We start from the raw sequence: 21,241 nt of genomic DNA on the forward strand, positions 1-21,241 counted from the left end.
AAAGTTGAGTCCTTGGAAAAGACTTTTTATTCACATTCTCTCACCGTACTCAGGTGTAAAATGAGTACTTGGTCGTTAACAGAGTTGTCACTGTCTGAAAAAAATTGTATTATCGCGTAACAGGCGTCATGTCTCGTTCTTTATGTTATGTGATGTTGTTGGCCAGGGACCCTTTGTAAAGTGCTTTGAGCATGTTTAGTGGATATTGCGCTATATAAATGCTCAACTTTTTCCTAAAAGCCCCACTTGTGGTAGATCTGTGTCTAGACCCATTTCTATTTTGCTAGGATAACGGGATACCTCTTATCGGAGACTTGAACCAGTTCATTCGTATCAATTCAATGATCTGATGATTTAGACATTGAGCAATAAAATTAATCTGTTCAACATATACACTCTAAAAAAAATGATCATCTCTCTGCTTTACATGACATCGCAATATATGAGGCTGGTCTGACTATCTGTAATCCCTGAGACAGGCAGACTATATCATGTAAATAATTAATTTTTATAAAATCTTTCTTATTGATTAATTCAATTGATGAACATGGTAGATATCCCATCTTATAGAGGTTTCCGAATTGGCATGTTCGACTGTATTGCAGACAGTTGTTATTATCCTTATCCAATCATTTCAAAGTTAGTAGTAAAGCAAGGTTTTACTGTAAGTAGTTATATTATCTTTATTCAGGTTTTTGGGGTTTTATTACTTTTATTTTTTTGTTTTCTTTCTATTTGCTTGCTTTTTTTTTTTTTTAAAGCAGAGGGGGATATAAATATGCCTAAATATTGAAACATGGCAATGATTCAAGATGAAAATCTTTGAATTACTTCGATGCATTTTTACTGTTTGAAAAAATGTGAATGATGCGGCTAGCTGAATGATACAAATAGCAGACAAAATGAGATGTGAACACTTTCATCTTTTCAGATGTTCATCTTGTACCAGAGCCTGCTCCTAAATTTTTCTTCACATTCTTACACTTACCACTGCCCTTTTTTTTTTGTGATTACGTTTATGCCTGAAATAATATGGAGGGTTCTCCTGTTAACTGAGCCAGGCCTCCAGATTAATACTAAGTATTCCTCTGGGAACCTTTCTACTAATAAGATACATACATATATTTTATCACTTACCTTTTTGTTCTAAGTCCCTGAAACTCTCCAATTCCTTCAATAACCTTCTCCTTTCGTTTCCACTAAGAGCAAAAATGAATTGTTTGGCTGAATCCTCATCAGAAATATAACCATGAATATCATAGTGGCGCATTATCTTAGTAGGAGGCACCTTGGGTATCGGGTGTTTCCCTCCGCTCGCATAACGACATAACACAAAATATTGATTTCCTAATAATAAAGAATCGGTATTCAATATATTAGTACCTTTTGGATAGCCATGGTGTATCGTTGGAAGTGTGTATTGAAGTCTAAAATATAGTCTTTCATTAAACGATCTTATAGTATTTGTGTGGAACGAATTTGATATCGTTTTACTTTTACCACTATTGACACTGTGAAATATTTTTTCACAACATAAACAATGTCTCTTAACAACTTGAAAACTTTTTGCTTTCTGCATTTTGTATAAGTAAGTACGTCTAGTGTAACTAGACAACTGACTTATAAGGTTTGCTTAGCTTGCCACAGTCAATTTAGAAATTAAGCACAATTTGGTTCGCAGACAAGGCACTCACATGAAGTTCAAACTTTAGTTAGAGGACACGCCCACACACTTTCGATATCAATGATTAACCATACAATACGGAGGAAAACCACGATTGAGTTTCACAAAATCTATTTTAAAGCTAACACTTTAAAACTCCTGTAACATGTGAGGACGTTTTATAAATGTTTTTCAACTATAAAACTGTAATCAAATTATTTCGTTCTGTGTGCATTGCTTGCCAACCACTCGATGATGAAAGAGCAAATGAATGACTTCATTGATAGAGAAAATAGACACACTGAAGTTGCCTCCCAAGGGAGAAGAACCAACGACTCGTAAGAAGTGCGGGGCGGTCCTTGGCAAGCTTAAGGACCACGGTCCTACGGTCCTTGGGAAATGAAGACCGCAAGGACCGGTCTCTAGACCGGTCCGTTCATTCTTGAACCGTTAAAGACCGCTACACGATGAAAACCGTGGCCTACAGGAGTAAAACACACGGAGTAGTCACACTCATTTCAAATTGTAACCTAATTAGAGAAGAGGGGTGATGCCTTCTTTATTTGCTCACCGTACTTCATTGTTACTTCGATAATTTAATAAAATTTGAAATTTATCCCCATTAACGGAGATAATGGCATCGCCCAAGGCGTTGATCGAGTTGTTCGTGGCGTTGATACACACACGCAACTCCTACCCCCCCCCCCCTCCCCCCCACACACACACACATTAGAGGGCAGCGAGCATTGAAGAGTAAGAGAGAGACGTGAAGTTATAATAAGAGGGGGTGGATGAGGTGATAAGAGGGGTCGATGGTGACTTTTCGCCAGATCTAACAAACTCAGCTACCCATTCATTGCTGAGTAGACAGGGATTCAGAAAAAAATCGACTGCACCCGGGATCGATCTCTGGCCCTTTGCGTATAAAGAGAGTGCTCTATCAACTGAGCTATCGGGGTCCCCAAATATTCTATTGGACCTTTTAAAAATACAGACGTTATAACTGGTTTTTTTGGACGGAAGAAACTAATGAAACTCATATTACTTGATTAGTTAAAACACCAAACGAAATTTTAATATTATTGTATTATTTTAAATGACAACAATGCGATAGAAAGGAGTGGCGACAAGAGATGGACAAAAGAAAACAAAAAATCAGACTTGCAACTTGCTAGGTTCGACACACACACACACACACACACACACACACATCTTTAGTAGTCACATACATTTCAAACAATAACCCATTAGAGAAGAGGGGTCATGCCTTCATCATAGATCATTGTCATTGCGATCATTATGGTGTAGTAAATTTTGAAATTTACCCCGTATAATGGAATCGTCCAAGGCGTGCGCCTCCTGTTCCCCCCATCTCACACACGAAAGGGCGGTTTGCGGAGTGGAGGGAGGTGGTCGTCTGCCTCTATGGTCGTCTGTGTCGTTTAGTGTATAGCAAAGGGGGGTGGGTGCGATTAATTAAGTGGGATGGGTGGTGATTGGTGGAAGATAGGCAAAGGACCGAGGCAACGAATCGCTGGGGAAGTAGTATGGCGCGAGACCGTTGAAAGGTGATAAGAAGTGAGGACCGCCGGCGGTCTTCCTCTTTGGGACTGGACCACGGTTCACAGCTAAAAGACCGTTGGACCGGTCCTCGGACCGGTCCTCAGCGCGGCACTACTCGTAAGAACTCTTTGATGACTGGGTTAAAAAGAGATCAGCGACACTCACCGATCATTGGTGCCACTGGCCACTGATGTTTGCCGCATCGTTGGCAAGTGGCAAGATGAGAGTGAGTAGCGAGAAGCGATGCGAGTTGTGATAGGCCTATGCTGGTTGCGTCAAGTCTCTAGTCGCAATGACAAAACGGGATTGTTATTGGCCTTTAAGTACTTACTCAAAAGAAAGAGAAAAACATGTTATCGGTAGGAAAAGGTTTCTTAACCTTTCTACTAGTCGGGGGAAACAACGAGTGACATCTCCCAATTTCAACTGTTACGTGGATATTACAAAAACTGGACTTGCGTTTTTAAAATGATATAATTATAGCTTGTTCAACTGTTCCGTTTTGAATCCACACAGAAGTCCCATGTATTTGCAAATAAGTACCTACACCTCAATGCACAGTATGAAAACCTATGAAAAGTCCACACAAATACAATGAGATATGTTACAAATGAATTTTCATTCATCAGTTGTGAAAAAAAAATGCATTATTACGCAACAATTAGGTCACCTCATCGAGAAGTCCTGACAAGTGCTAAATAACAGTTGTGTATAATGGCCCTTGCATTGATAAACAGTAAATCAAATGAGTACTAGTCCTTCAGAACCATTAGGCCCATGAGACCGGAGTCTATCCAGGTTTCTATGGCGTGGACTACGCAATAGCAATTGTTTTCTACCGTTTTGGTCAGACGCCAAGTACTTTTCGTCAGATCAGTGGGGACTTTCCATCTGTCCAACATATACCCGTTGTGGTAACGAACCCGAAACCGCAGAGCATCTAGTTGAACGGTGTGTTTTGGCTAAATTTCCGGGTGGGTTTGCGACGGTGCACGAGTGTGGTATGAAATTTGCTGATTGGGTCGACCGTCATAACATAGTAGTGTGAGCACCATTAGAAGCCGCTGCCAGATCTTCACCCCTAATAGATCACCGCCTTTATGTTGATGGGAGTGCTTGATGCATATCAGGGGCAAAGGAGTAATTGGTTGACCTCACTAGACCAACGGATGTACCCCGGATGTACAGCCAATAAGCGGGCGCCTTGAACGGCCCGCCCTGATATATGTGACAGAATGGAGATCCAACCCGATGCCCGAATGATGTTGGTCATCCCGGGCTCTTAAAAAATTAGCTTTTATATAGCGCAATATCTACTAAACGTGCTCAAAGCGCTTTACAAGGGGTCCCTGTCCAACATCAACATTTAACATTTAGGACAAGACATGACGCTTGTTAGGCAATATTATAATTTTTTCGGACAGAGACAACGCTGTTAACGGCCAGGTGTTCATTTTACACCTGAGTACGATGAGAGAATGTGAGTAAAGAGCCTTTTCCAAGGACTCAACAATGAGCGAGGCTCGAACCCAAGACCTTCCGATCCGAAAGCGAGTGTCATACCACAAGACCGCATAGCCGCATAACTCTACACAACTACAGCATCATGATCAAGTCAAAAACAAAATCCCAATGGCAAAGAGGTTGACCACCTAGCCAAATTAATACGACCGCGTTCGTGTCGCCATAGTCGTCGACTCGGTCCAGAAATCTGCGAACGTCCCAACTCAACTTTAGCTGGAAAATGCGACATCGGGGTCAGCGACCTGACGAACATACTGTCCTTCGATATCGAGAACAAGAATATGGTAACATATGAGCTTTTATCAAAGCTACTGGTTTTCCATAGCGTTGGTCAGGCGCTCAATTTTCTCCTCCTCCTCCTCCTCCTCCTCCTCCTTCCCTTCTTCTTCTTCTTCTTCTTCTTCTTCTTCTTCTTCTTCTTCTTCTTCTTCTTCTTCTTCTTCTTCTTCTTCTTCTTCTTCTTCTCCTTATTATTATTATTATTATTATTATTATTATTATTATTATTATTATTATTATTATTATTATTATTATTATTATTATTATTATTATTATTATTATTATTATCATTATTATTATTATTATTATCATTATTATTATTATTATTATTATTATTATTATTATTTATTATTATTATTATTATTATCATCATTATTATTATTATTATTATTATTATTATTATTATTATTATTATTATTATTATTATTATTATTATTATTATTATTATTCGTGGTCGTTGTAGAAGCCCCTTAAATAGAGGGTTATTATTATTATTCGTGGTCGTTGTAGAAGCCCCTTAAATAGAGGATTCATATACAGTTTACACTTATAAATTTCATTATACACACACACACACACAAACTCACTCACGTATTCATAATACACGCTGTGATCATTTCATCATTTGATCTTTTCCCCACGCTTCCAAGACCCTTCAAAATTCTGTATTGTTTTTAGTCAATGCTTGTCAATCGTCCAAATGAAGATAAAGGAGTAAATGAGTGGGGGCAACGTCTTGTCAGAATGTGTAAAATGAGTGACATGGTAATCATCAATGGTAGGGCGGGGGAAGATAAAGGGGTGGGGAAGATGACTTTTTGTAACAGAAACGGTCAAAGTACTATTGACTATGCGTTGTGTTCATTGGGCATATTACCTTTAGTAAACAATTTTATTGTGAACGATTTTAATGCTTATTCCGACCATGCTTCCATTGTTTTGAAACTTACATGTCAAACTTCAAACCATTCACCAGATTTACATTCCAATACAACATACAAAAATAGAATAAAGTGGAGGGAGGAGAAAAAGGGGGAGTTTATTGCTAACATGCAACAAGTTGAATGTACTGATAATTTGCTCGAAATTTTAAAAATACTTGATAGCGACGGAGACGATGACGAGATTATTAATGTTAGTATCACAAAATTAAATGAATTAATTTTGGCTGCTGCCAAACCTCATCAAGTAGGAAAACAACTTAGTAACAGGGCCAAAACGAGGGGATGGTATGACGGGGAGTGTAGGGAAATGGGGAAGGTATTTACAAATTTGAAAAACATATACAAGAAAACAAAAAATCCATTGGATAAATATAAAATGTGTAAAGCAAGAATGACTACCGGAAATGTCGCCGAACGAACGGACAAGGTTAAAGGTTACAGCAGCAAGCAGATGACCTAATACAATTGTGCCGCAGTGACCGAAGCAGTTTTGGAATAAAATCAAAAAGAGGGAGAAATAGTCTTCAACAGTCGTACTGTCACTTCCTTCCTAATGACGTATGGTAACTTAGTAACACTGGCTCTAAACTATCGGAACAATGGCAGACGCCGTATGAAATATTTCCCCGGCGAGCTTAAACGCGTATCCAGAGGTAAAAAAACCCCATCAATTTGATCATGTATTGACTTTTACACATTCTGATCACAAGGCATATGAAAAGGGAATGAAAGTTCTAGCCAGCATGAAGAATAAAAAGTAATGATTTTCTTTGTTTAGAACCAAGATGGCCGCCGTTGCCGGGCGCGTGACATCAGACTATTGAATCCAATTAGTCACGGGTGATTGTGATTTTACTACGCACTTCCGTACCATGAACAATATTCAATCCCCACTTGGCTCGGGTGAAAGTGAAGTGAGCAAATGGGAAAAAAGTTACGATGCCCGTTATGATGAATGGTTGGACGGGGATATAAACATAAACGAATTAGAGTATAGTATCAAAAGCTTGAAAAATAACAAAAGTGCGGGGTACGATTTAATTCTTAATGAATTTATAAAATATGGAGGTAGTGCTCTTCGTCAAGTTCTACTAAAGATTTTTAACAAAGTATTTAGCAGTGGCATCTTTCCCCAACAATGGGCAGTTGGTGAAATCATACCGATATACAAAAAGGGGGAAATTAATAATCCAGACAACTACCGAGGCATTACGCTGTTAAGTTGTATTGGTAAACTTTTCACTACAATATTAAATCGGAGATTATGTACTTGGGCAGAATTAAATAACGTCATTTCAGAAAATCAGTTTGGGTTTAGAAAACAAAGAGGAACAACTGACTGCATATTTATCTTACATGGTTTATTAGAATTATTTTTAAACAACTCTTCTTCTTCTTCTAGGTTCCATGCCTGGTCCAGGCTTCGGATACTGCATGAATTATCTCTCTCCATTCCTCCCTGTCTCTTGCTTTTTCAAACAGCTCTTGGATTGTTAGGTTGGTGAAGCCCTTCAGTTGGTCTATGAGTGTTTTTCTTTGTCTCCCCCGGGCGCGTTTACCAGGTATTTTTCCACAACTTGCCAGGTATTCCTTCTTATCTTTCCTTACTATGTGTCCGAAAAAGGATAGTTGTCGATCCACTATTAAGGGCATTAGTTTCCTTTGTTGGTATGTTTGTTTTAGCACTTCTTCGTTCGTTTTGTGTGCAGTATACGATATTCTCTGCATCCTTCTCAAGCACCACATTTCAAAAGCTTCAATGTTCTTTTGTGTTTCTGCATTTGTAGTCCAGCTTTCGCATCCGTATAACAAGATTGGCCACACGTAGCACTTCAAGACTCGGAATCTAATCCCGAACGACATCTGTTTGTTTTTCAAAATGTTTCCCAGGTCCATGAAGGCCTGTTTGGCTTGAGTTATTCTTGCTCGTATGTCTCGGTTACATCTTCTAAGCCTTATATTGTGCTTTTATTGACTTAAAGCAAGCCTTTGACAGTGCTAATAGAAGGGCTCTGTGGTTTAAGTTACACAAGAACAAAGTCAGTTGTAAAGTCACAAACATTCTTCAAAATATGTACAGTAAAATAAAACTTTGCATCAAACAGTCAATTTTCACATCCACTACGAACAAGTGCGATGACCCTCATGATGAATGTTTCTTCACATCAACAAATGGGGTTCTTCAGTGAGAGTCTCTATCTCCGTTTCTTTTCTCTGTGTTTATAAATGACATTAACGAAGCTTTTGAACAGCATAACGACATAGGTGTAAACATTAACTCATTGCTGTTAACTGTCCTTTTATTTGCCGATGATATGGTTTTATTCAGTGAAAGCAGAACTGGTTTACAACGAGGACTTAATTGTCTAAGTGATTACTGTTACAAATGGGGTTTGCGCGTTAACACAACAAAAACCAAATGCGTTGCCTTTAAAAGAGGTGGAAAGAACGGGATGATGGACAGGTGGTTTTATAGAGACAAATTATTAGAAACAGTAGGGCAATTCAAGTATCTGGGGTTTATGTTTGGTAGTAGTGGAAGATTTACGAAAGGAATACAGAACCTTGTAGACCTAGGTCGTAGAGCAATGTTTAACTTATATTCTCTGCTCCACCAATATCAGGAATTATCACCTTCCACCCAACTCCATCTGTTTAATACTCTAATATCACCAATACTTAATTATTCGTGCGAAATATGGGGCTATTGTGAAGCGGTAAAAATGGAACAAATGCATTTAGGATTCTTAAAATCCATACTGGGGGTAAGGAAATCTACACCGTCAGCTTTCGTATATCATGAATTAAAAGTATTCCCATTAATCAATCAGCGATTAATAAGAGTAATTAAATACTGGTTTAAAATTTTAAAACTACAAGAAAACAATCCAGTCAAGATAATTTATAATAAATTATTAACACAGGCTACAGAGCATATCTCTTGTACTAACTGGGTAACTTTGCTAAGAGGAATGTTGTGTAAATATGGTTTTGGATACGTTTGGGTTAATCAATACGTTGAAAATGAGAATATGTTTTTACATACTTTCAGTCAACGCCTTAGCGATATTTTTTTACAAAAATGTAAAGAGGAGATAAGATCAACTAGCGATCATAGACTTTATAAACATTTGGACAATGACAATTCTGTACGCTATATATTCGAGATTAAGGAAAAAGTAATTCGATTCGCCATTACAAAAATTAGATTAGGTTCTCATAATTTTATGTGCGAAAGGGGGAGATGGCAGAGACCAAAAATTGATTTTCCTTCTAGGCTCTGTATAAATTGTAACTCAATTGAAGATGAGTACCACATAATCTGTGAATGCAGACGGTATAACTATTTCAGAGGAAAATATTTACCTAAGTATTTAATTGAAAAACCCAATATGTACAAGTTTATACAATTTGTAAATAACTCCACAGGGACAGAATTGCGAAGATTTGGAATTTTTTGTCGAAAAGTTTTGATCGAATATGAAAAAAATGTTAGTTAGGCACCTGGTATTACTGGAGAATTAAAATACATTTTATTTATTATTTAAAAAATTTTTTTTTTTTTTATTCATTGTGGTATGCATTAATGTATAAGATTATGACATATATTATTTGAATATTTAGTCTATTAGCCATAATTGAATCCTTTGAATTAACTTTTTTTTCTCACTGTTTGCTGTACAATTGATTTCGTAGATCAGTGTGTGTGTGTGTGTGGGTGTATGTGTGTGTATGTATGTGTGTGTGTATGTATGTGTGTGTGTATTTGTGTGGGTGGGTGCATATGTGTGTAGGAAGGGCGTGTGTGATTGTCAGTCATGTCTTGAGCTTGACACGCATATGAGAAATATATTAAATTAACGTATCTATATGTATAATTCTTATTTTTCGCTACTTGTAATGTATGAGTATCTTGTGATATTAGATAATGATTGGTAATCAATGAAGATCATCGTCACTATCGTTGCTGTTGACATCATTAGTATTGTCTGTTGATGTTGATTTTCACTCTCACTGTGCATTGTTATTATTGCTATTTTATTATGATAATGATAACGATGGTGGTAGTGATGGTGATGATGGTAGTAACGGTGGTGATAGCGTTAATGATATTATTGATTCTATTATTATTGTTATTGTTGCTATTATTAGCATTATTATTAGTGGTAATAGTGGTGGTGCTAGTGGAAGTGGTGGTAGTAGTGGTGGTGGTAGTAGTAATAGCAACGGTAGTGGTAGTAGTAGTGATAGTAGTGGCAGTGGTAGTGGTAGTAGTAGTAGTAGTAGTAGTAGTAGTAGTAGTAGTAGTAGTAGTAGTAGTAGTAGTAGTAGTCGTAGTAGTAGTAGCAGTAGTAGTAGTAGTAGTAGTAGTAGTGGTGGTGGTAGTAGTAGTAGTAATAAGAAGTAGTAGTAGTGGTGGTGGTGTTAGAAGTAGTAGCAGTAGTAGTAGTAGCAGCAGCAGTCGTGGTAGCGATAGCAGGGGGGGGGGGGGGGGAGGTAGTAGTAGTGGTAGTAGTAGAGGTGATAGTGATAGCAGGGGGGGGGGGGGGGTAGTACTAGTAGTAGTAGTAGTAGTGTAGTAGTAGTAGTAGTAGTAGTAGTAGTAGTAGTAGTAGTAGTAGTAGTAGTAGTAGTAGTAGTAGTAGTAGTAGCAGTAGTAGGAGAAGTAGTAATAGTCGTAGTAGTAGTGGTGGTAGTAGTGTTGGTAGTGGTAGCAGTAGTGATGGTAGTAGTGGTTGTGGTAGTAGTTGTAGATGTAGTAGACGTAATAGTAGTGGTGACTGTAGTGGTGTTAGTAGTAGTAGTGGTGGTGGTAGTAGTAGTAGTAGTAGTAGTAGTAGTAGTAGTAGTAGTAGTAGTAGTAGTAGCAGCAGTAGTAGTAGTAGTAGTAGTAGTAGTAGTAGTAGTAGTAGTAGTAGTAGTAGTAGTAGTAGTAGTAGTAGTAGTAGTAGTAGTAGTGGTGGTGGTAGTAGTAGTAGTAATAAGAAGTAGTAGTAGTGGTGGTGGTGTTAGAAGTAGTAGCAGTAGTAGTAGTAGCAGCAGCAGTCGTGGTAGCGATAGCAGGGGGGGGGGGGGGGGGGGAGGTAGTAGTAGTGGTAGTAGTAGAGGTGATAGTGATAGCAGGGGGGGGGGGGGGGGGGTAGTACTAGTAGTAGTAGTAGTAGTAGTAGTAGTAGTAGTAGTAGTAGTAGTAGTAGTAGTAGTAGTAGTAGTAGTAGTAGGAGAAGTAGTAATAGTCGTAGTAGTAGTGGTGGTAGTAGTGTTGGTAGTGGTAGCAGTAGTGATGGTAGTAGTGGTTGTGGTAGTAGTTGTAGATGTAGTAGACGTAATAGTAGTGGTGACTGTAGTGGTGTTAGTAGTAGTAGTGGTGGTGGTAGTAGTAGTAGTAGTAGTAGTAGTAGTAGTAGTAGTAGTAGTAGTAGTAGTAGTAGTAGTAGTAGTAGTAGTAGTAGATGTACTGGTGGTAGCAGTTGTGGTAGTAGTTGTAGCGGCAATAATACTACTCTTGCTGGAAGACTATTTCATGGTTATATAAATCTTATGTAAACAAATCTCATTGTACAGTGTAAAAAATCATTGTCGTCATGCCATATCTTATGTTGATCAATAAGACGTGAATTATTTGAGTTGTACCAAGGTCTAAAAATCTATTAAATAACTAAACTATTAATTAAATCTTTAATTGATTTTACATAATTATTACCACCATTATAATTATCATTATTTTTATTATCATTATTATTATTATTATTATTATTATTATTATTATTATTATTATTATTATTATTATTATTATTATTATTATTATTATTATTATTATTATTTTATTATTATTATTATTATTATTATTATTATTATTATTATTATTATTATTATTATTATTATTATTATATTATTATTATTATTGTCATTGTTATTATTATTATTATTATTATTATTATTATTATTATTATTATTATTATTATTATTATTATTATTACTGTTATTATCATTATTATATTCGTTGTTTGCCTTGCTTTATTATTGATTTTACTTATTTGATTTGTTGAAAAAATATATTCTTGTATGAGTTACATTGGCAATTGCCTAAAATAAACGTTTTTGAACTTTGAACATATACAGTTTACACTTATAAATTTCATTATACACACACACACACACACACACACACACACACACACACACACACACAAACTCACTCACGTATTCATAATACACGCTGTGATCATTTCATCATTTGATCTTTTCCCCACGCTTCCAAGACCCTTTAAAATTCTGTATTGTTTTTAGTTTCTATCAACCCCTGGGGGAGTTCATTCTATAAACGAACAACAGAGGGAAAGAGTATAGCGGGTGTCTGCCCTTGATGTTTGAATTGATAGCATGTTGTCGTGTCCTCTTGTTAGTCTGGTTTTCTTTTTCTTTTCTTTTTTTTTTTTTTTTGGTCTAATGTAGTTGGGGAGTTTACTGCTGGTGTTGCCTGTATTACTTTTTTAGATGATACATATATTCTTTCTTGGATTTCCCCCGTAAGAGTCAAATAAAAAATTATTGAAAAGTACTGAGATACATTACAAGGATCCACACAGGGCTGTAATAGGTACATATAAGGGCGGGGACGGTTTAACGGGGTTTTACTGTATTACGAATGCCTAAATGGTACCAAATTCAAGAGAAAAATAGAACCAAACCTCTTTTCTTGTCAGAAGAGAAGAGCATTTCGAGGACAACGCTTGGTCAGCACGTAATCACGTAACAAACCTTATTATATGTTCCATGTTACTCTATCAGTCCAATGATCTTGTAAGAAAGACTCTTTCGACTTATTTCTTTTTTCTTTTCCTTTTTTTGTTTGTTGTTGAGGCGCATCGGAAGACGGCCAGTATAAAAGTGAGAAGAAATTGAAAAAGACAAAGAAGAGGAGGAGGAAAAAAAAAAAAAGGGGGGGGGGATGAGGGGGAAAAAGATGAAGAATTAAGAGAAGGAAGTGAGAAAGGAGACACATGATGATGTGCCTCATAATACAATACTGCATTATGTTTTGAATAACAATAATAGATGAATGATTGTATTTTTCAAGTGTCTCACTCATCGTGTTTTATTGATTTATAGGGTAATCCCAAAGGTCCCCATCATCTGTCTTGGTAAATTAAATTGAATCCTATATTCGATATTATTATTGTCATTTATTTCTTTCAAGTTTCAAAGAAGCAGCATATAATTTGCGATATGTTTAGAAAATTTAGTTCCTTTTCACTGTACTTTGGTAACTTTTAAAAAAGTATGACATCCGGCATCCGGGCTCTCAGACAAACAAAAATCAACTCTCATTACTCTCATTGTTGATTCGATTTCTCTTCTTGATTACGTGAAAATCGCTCACATCAGCTCCTTTTCCTCTTTTAAAACGATTCCTGTCGTGTGACACTGACTAACAGGTAAATAGATTTATGGGCTTGATTAGTACGTTTTTCGTGAGCTGTTGTCCCACCAAATCGTCGATTGTTTTATTTGAAATAACTTTTTCTTTCGTGACACCACCAAACTTTGTGTTGCTAATGACTGCAGACTGCACCACTGTACTCCATACTCCATCATGCATCTCGACTTCTCGCTGAAATTAGCCTCACCACTGTGATGATTCCCAGAAATGTATAGGAATAAGTGAGCCTCTCATTGTCAGTATAAAGAAAAGAAACCTAAATGTTATTCCCATAGACATTTAAAACTTTTGTTTTAACTTTTTACTTCGAGTCGAAGGTAAGGAAGTAAAAACTTAAAAATGAAAATGTCAACAATAGCAACAACAATGAAAATAAAATTACCCATTAGACTCAGACGGTTAATGAATCTGGGGACGACTTGCTGTGTTTACATTAAATGCGTCTTATTCGCGTAGATAACTTGACCGAATTGGTTTGATGACTCGTATTATTATAATATATTAAGTTGACCGTTAACTGTCAACAGCGTGGCGTGGTCAACAAATCCGGGCGATGATGTTTTTTTGTTTTTTATTAATTAAAATTTTTAAAAATAAATAAAACAACTTCTACTAGGTACTTTGGTAAAAAATTCAAATTGGATTGAGCTCAATGAAACCTATATCATTTTAAAGTGCTTTTCAACACGATTCTAATGATACCAAAATTGTGAAAATCAGATAAACAGAAAAAAAGTTATGTTAGTTTAATTTAAAGGCTGAAAAATGGTCTTCTATTTGCCTTTGTTATTTACTGACGGACTTTGTGACCTGAAAATTGTTGCATTTCCGGTAGTAACCACCATTTGGATTTCAAAACTGGTCTAAAATGGCCGATAAGAATTGAGTAAGGATTTTACTGGAACGAATTTCATGGATGCGGTATAAAACTTTGCCCTGAATTTAATTTTATAAAAAAGTTAAGATGTTAAATAAACGTGCCAGCATGAAATTTTGATTTACCAAGTTCTAATCTTTTAATTATCCAAAGCTAAATTATACCCTATTTTATCCATAATCAGAAGTTATACTAAATTGTCATTGATTTTAAAATAAACTACACCAAACGATAGAGTAATTTCTCCTGAAGAAAATAAGACATCAATCATTAAAATCCATCCATAAAAAAAATAAATCTATGGAACTTTTTCTGAGACCCATAACTCAAAAGTCCAAAAAATCGGGTCACAGCCACTAGGCCATTTATCGGCTCCCTGCTGGAGGGCCAAATGGACGTTTACCAAAGTACCTACTTCTACTTGTTTACATGACATCATGTTGCAAAAGTTTTAACCTCCTCCCCCCTTTCTTATAAGATTTATTTTGTAATCCTAAAGAAGATAAAAACCCGGGAAAATATGGAGGGATGGGGTGGGTGGTGGGGGTACCGTGTCCGTGTATAATGGAGTAGTTCTCAGAATTTGGTACAAGGAAGGACTTCCGTAGTTTCATTTTTCCCTCAACCCAAACTAAAGATATTGTATATAGTTTAACCCGATGAAACATAATGTTTACGTTTAACAAATAAATCGAGAGGCCTTCCACTGTGCCGTAAGCTTCTTGAGGTAGCATCTCTTTCAATTTGTTTTTTCATAATGGATCTTTAGCTCTAGAAGAAACCTTGATAGATTACGTAGTGAAAGTTTAAAATTTCCAAACACTAGCATGACCATTGTTTTGGTTCTCCGCCACCATTTTATCATTGAAGTATCGAAAGGTAATGCAAAGCAGTCCCTTTTTTTATTTTTCACTGAGGGTTAGCTTGAGGTTGGAGCATGTTATTTCTATTTGGGTTAGTTATTATAGGTCTTAGTAGAGGCAAAGGTGCAAGGGTGTTTGTTTTTACTAGGTTCAATTTTTCCTTATGGTTAGTTTTAAAGGAATACATGGGTTGTTTCCCTTAGCCCAAGGAGCTTACGGAGGGCCTCCCAAAAGATTTCTATCATCTAAAAAGCTGAACAAGTAGTCCAACAGCAAGAAAATAAAAAAAGTGGTGGGTTTGCCAGAAATGTGGAAAGGTTGACGATATAATAACTCTATACAAAAAATTTGCAAGTTAAGCTAATACCTAGTTGATATTTTTTATTGCATTTGGTTTAGAGAAGATGGTTTACTTTACTCTCATGGATTATAACACACCATTTTCCTTTACCCAGTTCTTTCCAAGTGGTTCTCGATTCTCATCTTTGCATCTCTCCATCAATAAATTTTAAAAACGACCTTTTATATATAGCGTAGTATCCACTAAACGTGCTCAAAGTCAAAGCGCTTTACAAAAGATCTCTGACCAACAGCAACACGTAGTATGTAGAACGGACAACGCTTTTTGGGAGATATTACAAATTTTTTTTGGATAGAGACAGCGCTGTTAACAGCCAGGTACTCATTTTACCTGAGTACAGTGATACAATGTGAGTAAAGGGCCCTTTCCAAGGACTCAACTATGCGCTGAGCGAGGCTCGAACTCGGGGACCGTCCAATCCGAAAGCGAGTGCCATACGACAAGACCACATAGCCGCACAAGGTCATGTCTCGTGGTACTTTTTGGTTTTCTTCTTTATTTTTTCTTCTTTCCTTATTATTATTACCCTGCCTGGTTGATTGTTTTGATTATTTATTTACCTCTATTACGGGTTTTGGGTTTCATCACTTTTCAATCAGAATTTTTTCATAATTGTAATTGTAATGATAAGTTAAATATATAAGGAAATGGCAAATTATAATTATAACAGAAGAAAGATTGTCGTGAAGAGAAGAATATGCTCACCAAAACTCCAGACCTGCCCAAAGAGTGTGCAACACAAAGAGGGGATTTTTGGTCTGGTACGACACCTCTGTAGACTAAACTGTATGGACCAGTGATGATACTTTTCCGCGGATCCGCGGTAATCCGCGGTTTTCTTTCCTTTCCGCGGTTTTCCTCCTCAGATCCTCGATCCGCGGATATTTCCTTCATTTCCTCCTTTTACTTTTTTTTTTATTAATAAATCTTTAAAAAATACCTCCTTTTTAAAAAAAAAAATATATATATAAAAATTTCCTACTTTTACTGGACTCCGGGCGTTTTAAAGTACTCTTCAAATACTCAAAAGAAGTCATCCTGCCTACTTTCTAGGTGAGTTTTCCGTTTTTCCGAGACTTTTCCTCCTTTTTGACTTTTTGTGAGTATCATCACTGATGGACCAGAGCTGAGGAAGACTACGTCGTTCCTTCACCAACTAGTCATTCAAACGAGAAGGCAAGATGAGGGAAAGAAGAATCAGAATTTTATTGCAAAATAAACCAACTCCCAATCACCATAAATTTCATTTTAAAAGATTTTACTGAAGATAATTTTTGAGCTTTTATATAGAGCAATATCCACTAAAAGTGCTCAAAGCGCTTTACAGGGCTCCCTGGCCAATGGCAAGACTTAAGCTTTAAGACGGGACAAGACGCTTGTTAGGCGATATTACAATTTTTTTTCCAACAGAGAGGACGCTGTTACGACCAGGTACTCATTTTACACCTGATTATCGTGAGAGAAAGTGAGTAAAGGGCCTTTTCCAAGGACTCAAATATGCGCCGAGCGAGGCTTGAACTCAGGTCCTTCCAATCTGAAAGCAAGTGTCATACTACAAGACCACATAGCCGCACAATGAGATTTACAGTTCTAGACCTCTATAATTGTAAGTTGATAGAGAAATTTTTGATGACGAGTGATTCCGTAGAAGATTGGGAAATGTTCAAATTGACGTTTTTAATGTCAATTTCCAAAAATTTGGTATTTATTGAAACCAAGTGTCATTTGTCGTGATTAATTGGATTTGCACTGTTCTTTGAGTTTTCGTTGATCTATTTTTTAATATTTTTTTTTTACTGCAGAGGTTCGAAAATGTCTGATTCCAAAGATGAAAAGGCTGATCAAGAAGAGAAGACCTATGGCGGCATCGAAGGTCCCAATTCCCAGTATGTGAAACTGATGTCATCAGATGGACATGAATTTATTGTCAAGAGAGACCATGCATTGACCTCTGGAACTATCAAAGCCATGTTGAGTGGACCTGGTAATAACATATTTCATTTTGATTTACATAGACAAAAATAACTTCTGGGGGGTCAACTTTTATTAAATGTAGTGGGCAAAAGCAACAAAACTTGGCCAGTTTCCTACAACCCCAAGCCCAAGATATTGACCTTTTTAGAAAGAAAGAAAAAATTTTTTGTTTATTTTTTAATTTTTTTTGGATAGGAGTAGAGTGGGGGGGGGGCGGGGGACGACCTGCCAATTTCAAGGAAAATTCTTGATTGTATTTTAAATTCAGTTAAGCTCGTTGAATGAAAATTTGGTGCTGTAAAACAAATTAACTTTGACGCATAATATAAGGGCCAAATTGGTATTTTATGAGGCCAACTCGTGTTGATTTCTATTTCTTCTCTCCCTGAAAGCTGAAGAATTTTCAAATTTCAAAGTTTCAAATAGGTTGATCTACGTGGTTCATCTTTTTCTTGTGGCGGTTTCATCCATTGGAGGTAGTGGTTGGACATGTGGATGTTTATTTTATTTTAGGTTGATAATATGTCTGTTGAAGTACGGTTGGTTGTATCAATTAGAAAAATTTGTTTCATATTTTTAATTTTGTCTCAATAGATGTGCAGTAAAGTGAGAGCAGAACAAAAATTTACACAAATGAAGGACAACTTAGTAAATTCCAAATCTTCTGACATTTAAAAATTTGTTGTATTTTTTTTTTTACAATGGCCTTGCAAAAAGAAAAGCATTGTAATGATTAAATTTTTCTATCTTATTTTCTTCCAACAGGACAATTTTCTGAACATGAGAATAATGAGATCAACTTCAGAGAAGTTCCGTGAGTATTTCACTATTTTTCTATTTTAGTATGGTAGGCAGTAGTAAACTTCTTCCTTTTAAGTCTGTAACTTCAATTTTGAAGATTTCACAGATTTCTTTTATTGGAGATGTGAGACTATTCCAGTGTTTCAATGTTGATGGTATGAACAAGTACAAGTGGGCATCCACTCTTTAAACTTGGATGGCTTCATTTTATTTTGTTAAATATCACCGAGGGGCAATTTCACTTGGTCACTTGTCGTGTAAGCCTTTGCAAAATATTGTCACGTTTTCTTCTTCTTGTTGTAGCAGTTCAAGAGCTTAATACAGATAAGACGAAACCCAAGGGAACAGAGAAAAATATTCGACTTAACCAAAAATCAACTTAACCGGAATGTAACCAAATGAGCAAAAAGGGCCGTTGTTAAAGGATACCTGAAAAGGGCCGTTGATAAAGGATGATTTCACTTCCTCCTGAAGAAGTGTGATATTTTCTGCTGCACCTTCTGGCCTTGATGATGAGATCCAAGGAGGGCGTCCAACTTGGCAATGGCATTTTGTGATCTCTGCATGGCATACAACGAGCGCAACTTAGGCTGTCCTGAACAACGGGATAGGTGACAGGAAACTGATCTATGCCAAGGTCATCATCATCATCATCATTCACTTTTGGTCCATATTCCGTCACCATGCTGTTGAATCCGTGAATTTGTCGAATGCGTGTTTGACAAATGAATGTTGCACTGTAACAGCTTCTTTAGGCTCAAAACCCTTCAGTTTGTTTACATTCCAAGATTTTTATACAGAGAGTGCATGCTGTACAAAAAATACAAGAAAAAAGTCATCGCAAAATATCAGTCAACCTTAACTTGGGATCGAACCTCAGACCTTCAGATTACTCGTCAGACGTGCTACTACCATTACACCATTTTTGGGATGTTTTTTTTTCTTGTATTTTTCTTTCTTGCTTTGTCTGGTACCTTTCATGCACACTTTAAGGGCCATTAACTTTAACATTGTGAAAGTATGCCATAGCAAAATACATATATCATGCTTTACAATTTTATAGCCATTTAAAATTATTTTTTTTCTTTTCAGATCTCATGTGCTCCAGAAAGTTTGTATGTACTTCACATACAAAGTTCGTTACACCAACTCCTCGACGGAAATCCCAGAATTCCCTATTGCTCCAGAGATAGCTTTAGAATTACTCATGGCAGCCAATTTCTTAGATTGTTAAATCCCCTTCTTTAGCCAATTTTCCTATATGTGTCGGTGCATGACATAATCAGTCGGAAGTTGAACATTTTGGATTTACATTATTTTTGCTTCTGAGAGAATATGCTCCCTGGAGCATTTTAATCTTTATTTGAAGTAAGTCGAGTGATTTTTCATGAAGTTATGGTCAGATGTATGGAAAAGGTATCCAGCAACTTTTCTAAACTTGGCAATATTTCAGTTCAAACCTTTTCACCATCCGCCTGATTATGTCATTCATTGTAACATTTATTATTATTATTATCACTAGGATTCTTCAGATTTTGATGGAGTTTGTGATCAGGAAGATGTCATTGATATTTCGCTTTAATGTTTTAATGTGTCAAACAATTATTGATGGGAAAACAATTTTCTCTCTTTTTATTAATAAAAGAAAGGATTCTGGTTGTTGTATTTCTCACCTAAGTAAGTAGATCTGCCAACTACGACGAAAAATTCGTAAGATTGCAAATTTTTGGCTTCAACAGCAGAAATAAATAAACATTTTTGATTCAATACAATGTGTTAAACAGAAAACATTGGCGCCACAAAGCATTTATTCAGGAATTTAAAGGCATATTTAATACTGCTAAGGATGGAATATTTAATTTGTAAAGTTAATTATAATAACTTCTATTTCTTCCCTCTGAAAACTACAAGTTTTTAACATTTCAACTAGGCTAGTCTGAGTATGTTAATCCGAAGAATTGGGCATTTGATGCAAAATATTAGATCTAGCATTTTTATTTTTTTTTACATGAATGGCAATCCATCTCTATTTATTTATGTTTTCAAGTTTCATCCTTCCCATTGTTTTCTTTATGAATGTCATTTAAAAAATTTTTAAACAGAACAAAACTTTCAAAGATATTCTTATTTTGACAGGTATAAAGGAATATGTACTCTCATTATCTCAATTGTTTTGGAGGAAAAATGGCTTGGATTGAATTCGTCTAGACTGCTGTGCTCCGGGGGGAAAAAATATATGCCCATTAAAAATTATTTCAAGTTAACTCATCTTTCAAATATATCGATAGACAAAAATAAATGACCCTCGTCTTGGCAAAATCTGTCAAACCAAGGGCCTGCAAAGTCTAAGGTTTAAGAGTTTTTGCCAAGATGAGGATCATGTTTAATTATCGACATTTGAAGGACGAGTTTTCTGGCCAAAAATTTAAATACATGTTCGTGTATTTTTTTTTTTTTTTGTCAGGGTACAGCAATTAAGAGACCGGTTTGAACTTGGTAAACATTTAATTGAATTAAAGGAAAATGTTTTTGAAAAAGCATTCAGTGATAATAACTGTATATTTTCTTTTTCATTAATTTAATTTGCTGTCATGTATGAAAAAGTTCTGATAACGGTTGTGAAACGATTAAAGAGTGAATGCTGCTTGTGTAGTATAGTGTCTGTGTGACGATGTGAAGTGGGTACCGTTCTTTTGAAATTAAAATTAAACGTCATTTGTCTCTTTATATAAAAAAGGAAATCATTGTGTTCATTTTTATTTTTACTAGTTTCTCTGTAGCTGAGGTGGAGGGGGATGCATAACGGAAATTAAGGAGCAGGCACTGGTGTAAGATAAAGAACTGAACACAAGTGTGTATGAAAGGTGCCAGTCAAAGTCAAAGCAAGAAAGAAAAAAAACCATCTCAAAAAATTGGTCAACCTTGACTTGCGATCGAACATTCAGACC

General features: G+C 36.2%; 2 protein-coding genes across 3 annotated transcripts in view; one reads left to right on the forward strand and one right to left on the reverse strand.

The window, feature by feature from the left end:
* LOC144963229 (transmembrane protein 65-like) overlaps positions 1-2,001 on the reverse strand; it is a 39,255-nt gene extending 37,254 nt beyond the window's left edge. Inside the window, exon 1 of the mRNA XM_078897066.1 lies at positions 1,138-2,001. Within this exon, the coding sequence (XP_078753192.1) occupies positions 1,138-1,579 (442 nt within the window). The 5' untranslated portion in view covers positions 1,580-2,001. The remainder of the gene's footprint in view (positions 1-1,137) is intronic.
* An 11,272-nt stretch (positions 2,002-13,273) lies between these two features.
* Positions 13,274-21,029, forward strand: LOC144963230 (elongin-C). 2 transcript variants are annotated; one of them, XM_078897068.1, is made up of 4 exons: positions 13,274-13,412; positions 17,321-17,502; positions 18,258-18,306; positions 19,386-21,029. In XM_078897068.1, the coding sequence occupies exons 2-4, from the start codon at positions 17,331-17,333 to the stop codon at positions 19,525-19,527; spliced, it is 363 nt and encodes a 120-aa protein (XP_078753194.1). In that variant the 5' UTR covers positions 13,274-13,412; positions 17,321-17,330; the 3' UTR covers positions 19,528-21,029. The 2 variants fall into 2 exon arrangements, with proteins under 2 accessions (XP_078753194.1, XP_078753193.1); XM_078897067.1 differs by lacking the exon at positions 13,274-13,412 and adding an exon at positions 13,529-13,638.
* The last annotated feature ends 212 nt before the right edge of the window (positions 21,030-21,241 follow it).

Source organism: Berghia stephanieae, chromosome 1, assembly GCF_034508935.2.
Source record: "Berghia stephanieae isolate SIO BIC M18660-M18661 chromosome 1, UCSD_Bste_1.3, whole genome shotgun sequence".
In the NCBI taxonomy this organism is placed as follows: Eukaryota; Metazoa; Mollusca; class Gastropoda; order Nudibranchia; family Aeolidiidae; genus Berghia; species Berghia stephanieae.

Coding starts and splice junctions, on each gene's coding strand:
- LOC144963230 (XM_078897067.1), top strand. Junction 17,503..18,257: donor AGCCATGTTGAGTGGACCTG/GTAATAACATAT, acceptor TTCTTCCAACAG/GACAATTTTCTGAACATGAG. Junction 18,307..19,385: donor ATCAACTTCAGAGAAGTTCC/GTGAGTATTTCA, acceptor TTTTCTTTTCAG/ATCTCATGTGCTCCAGAAAG.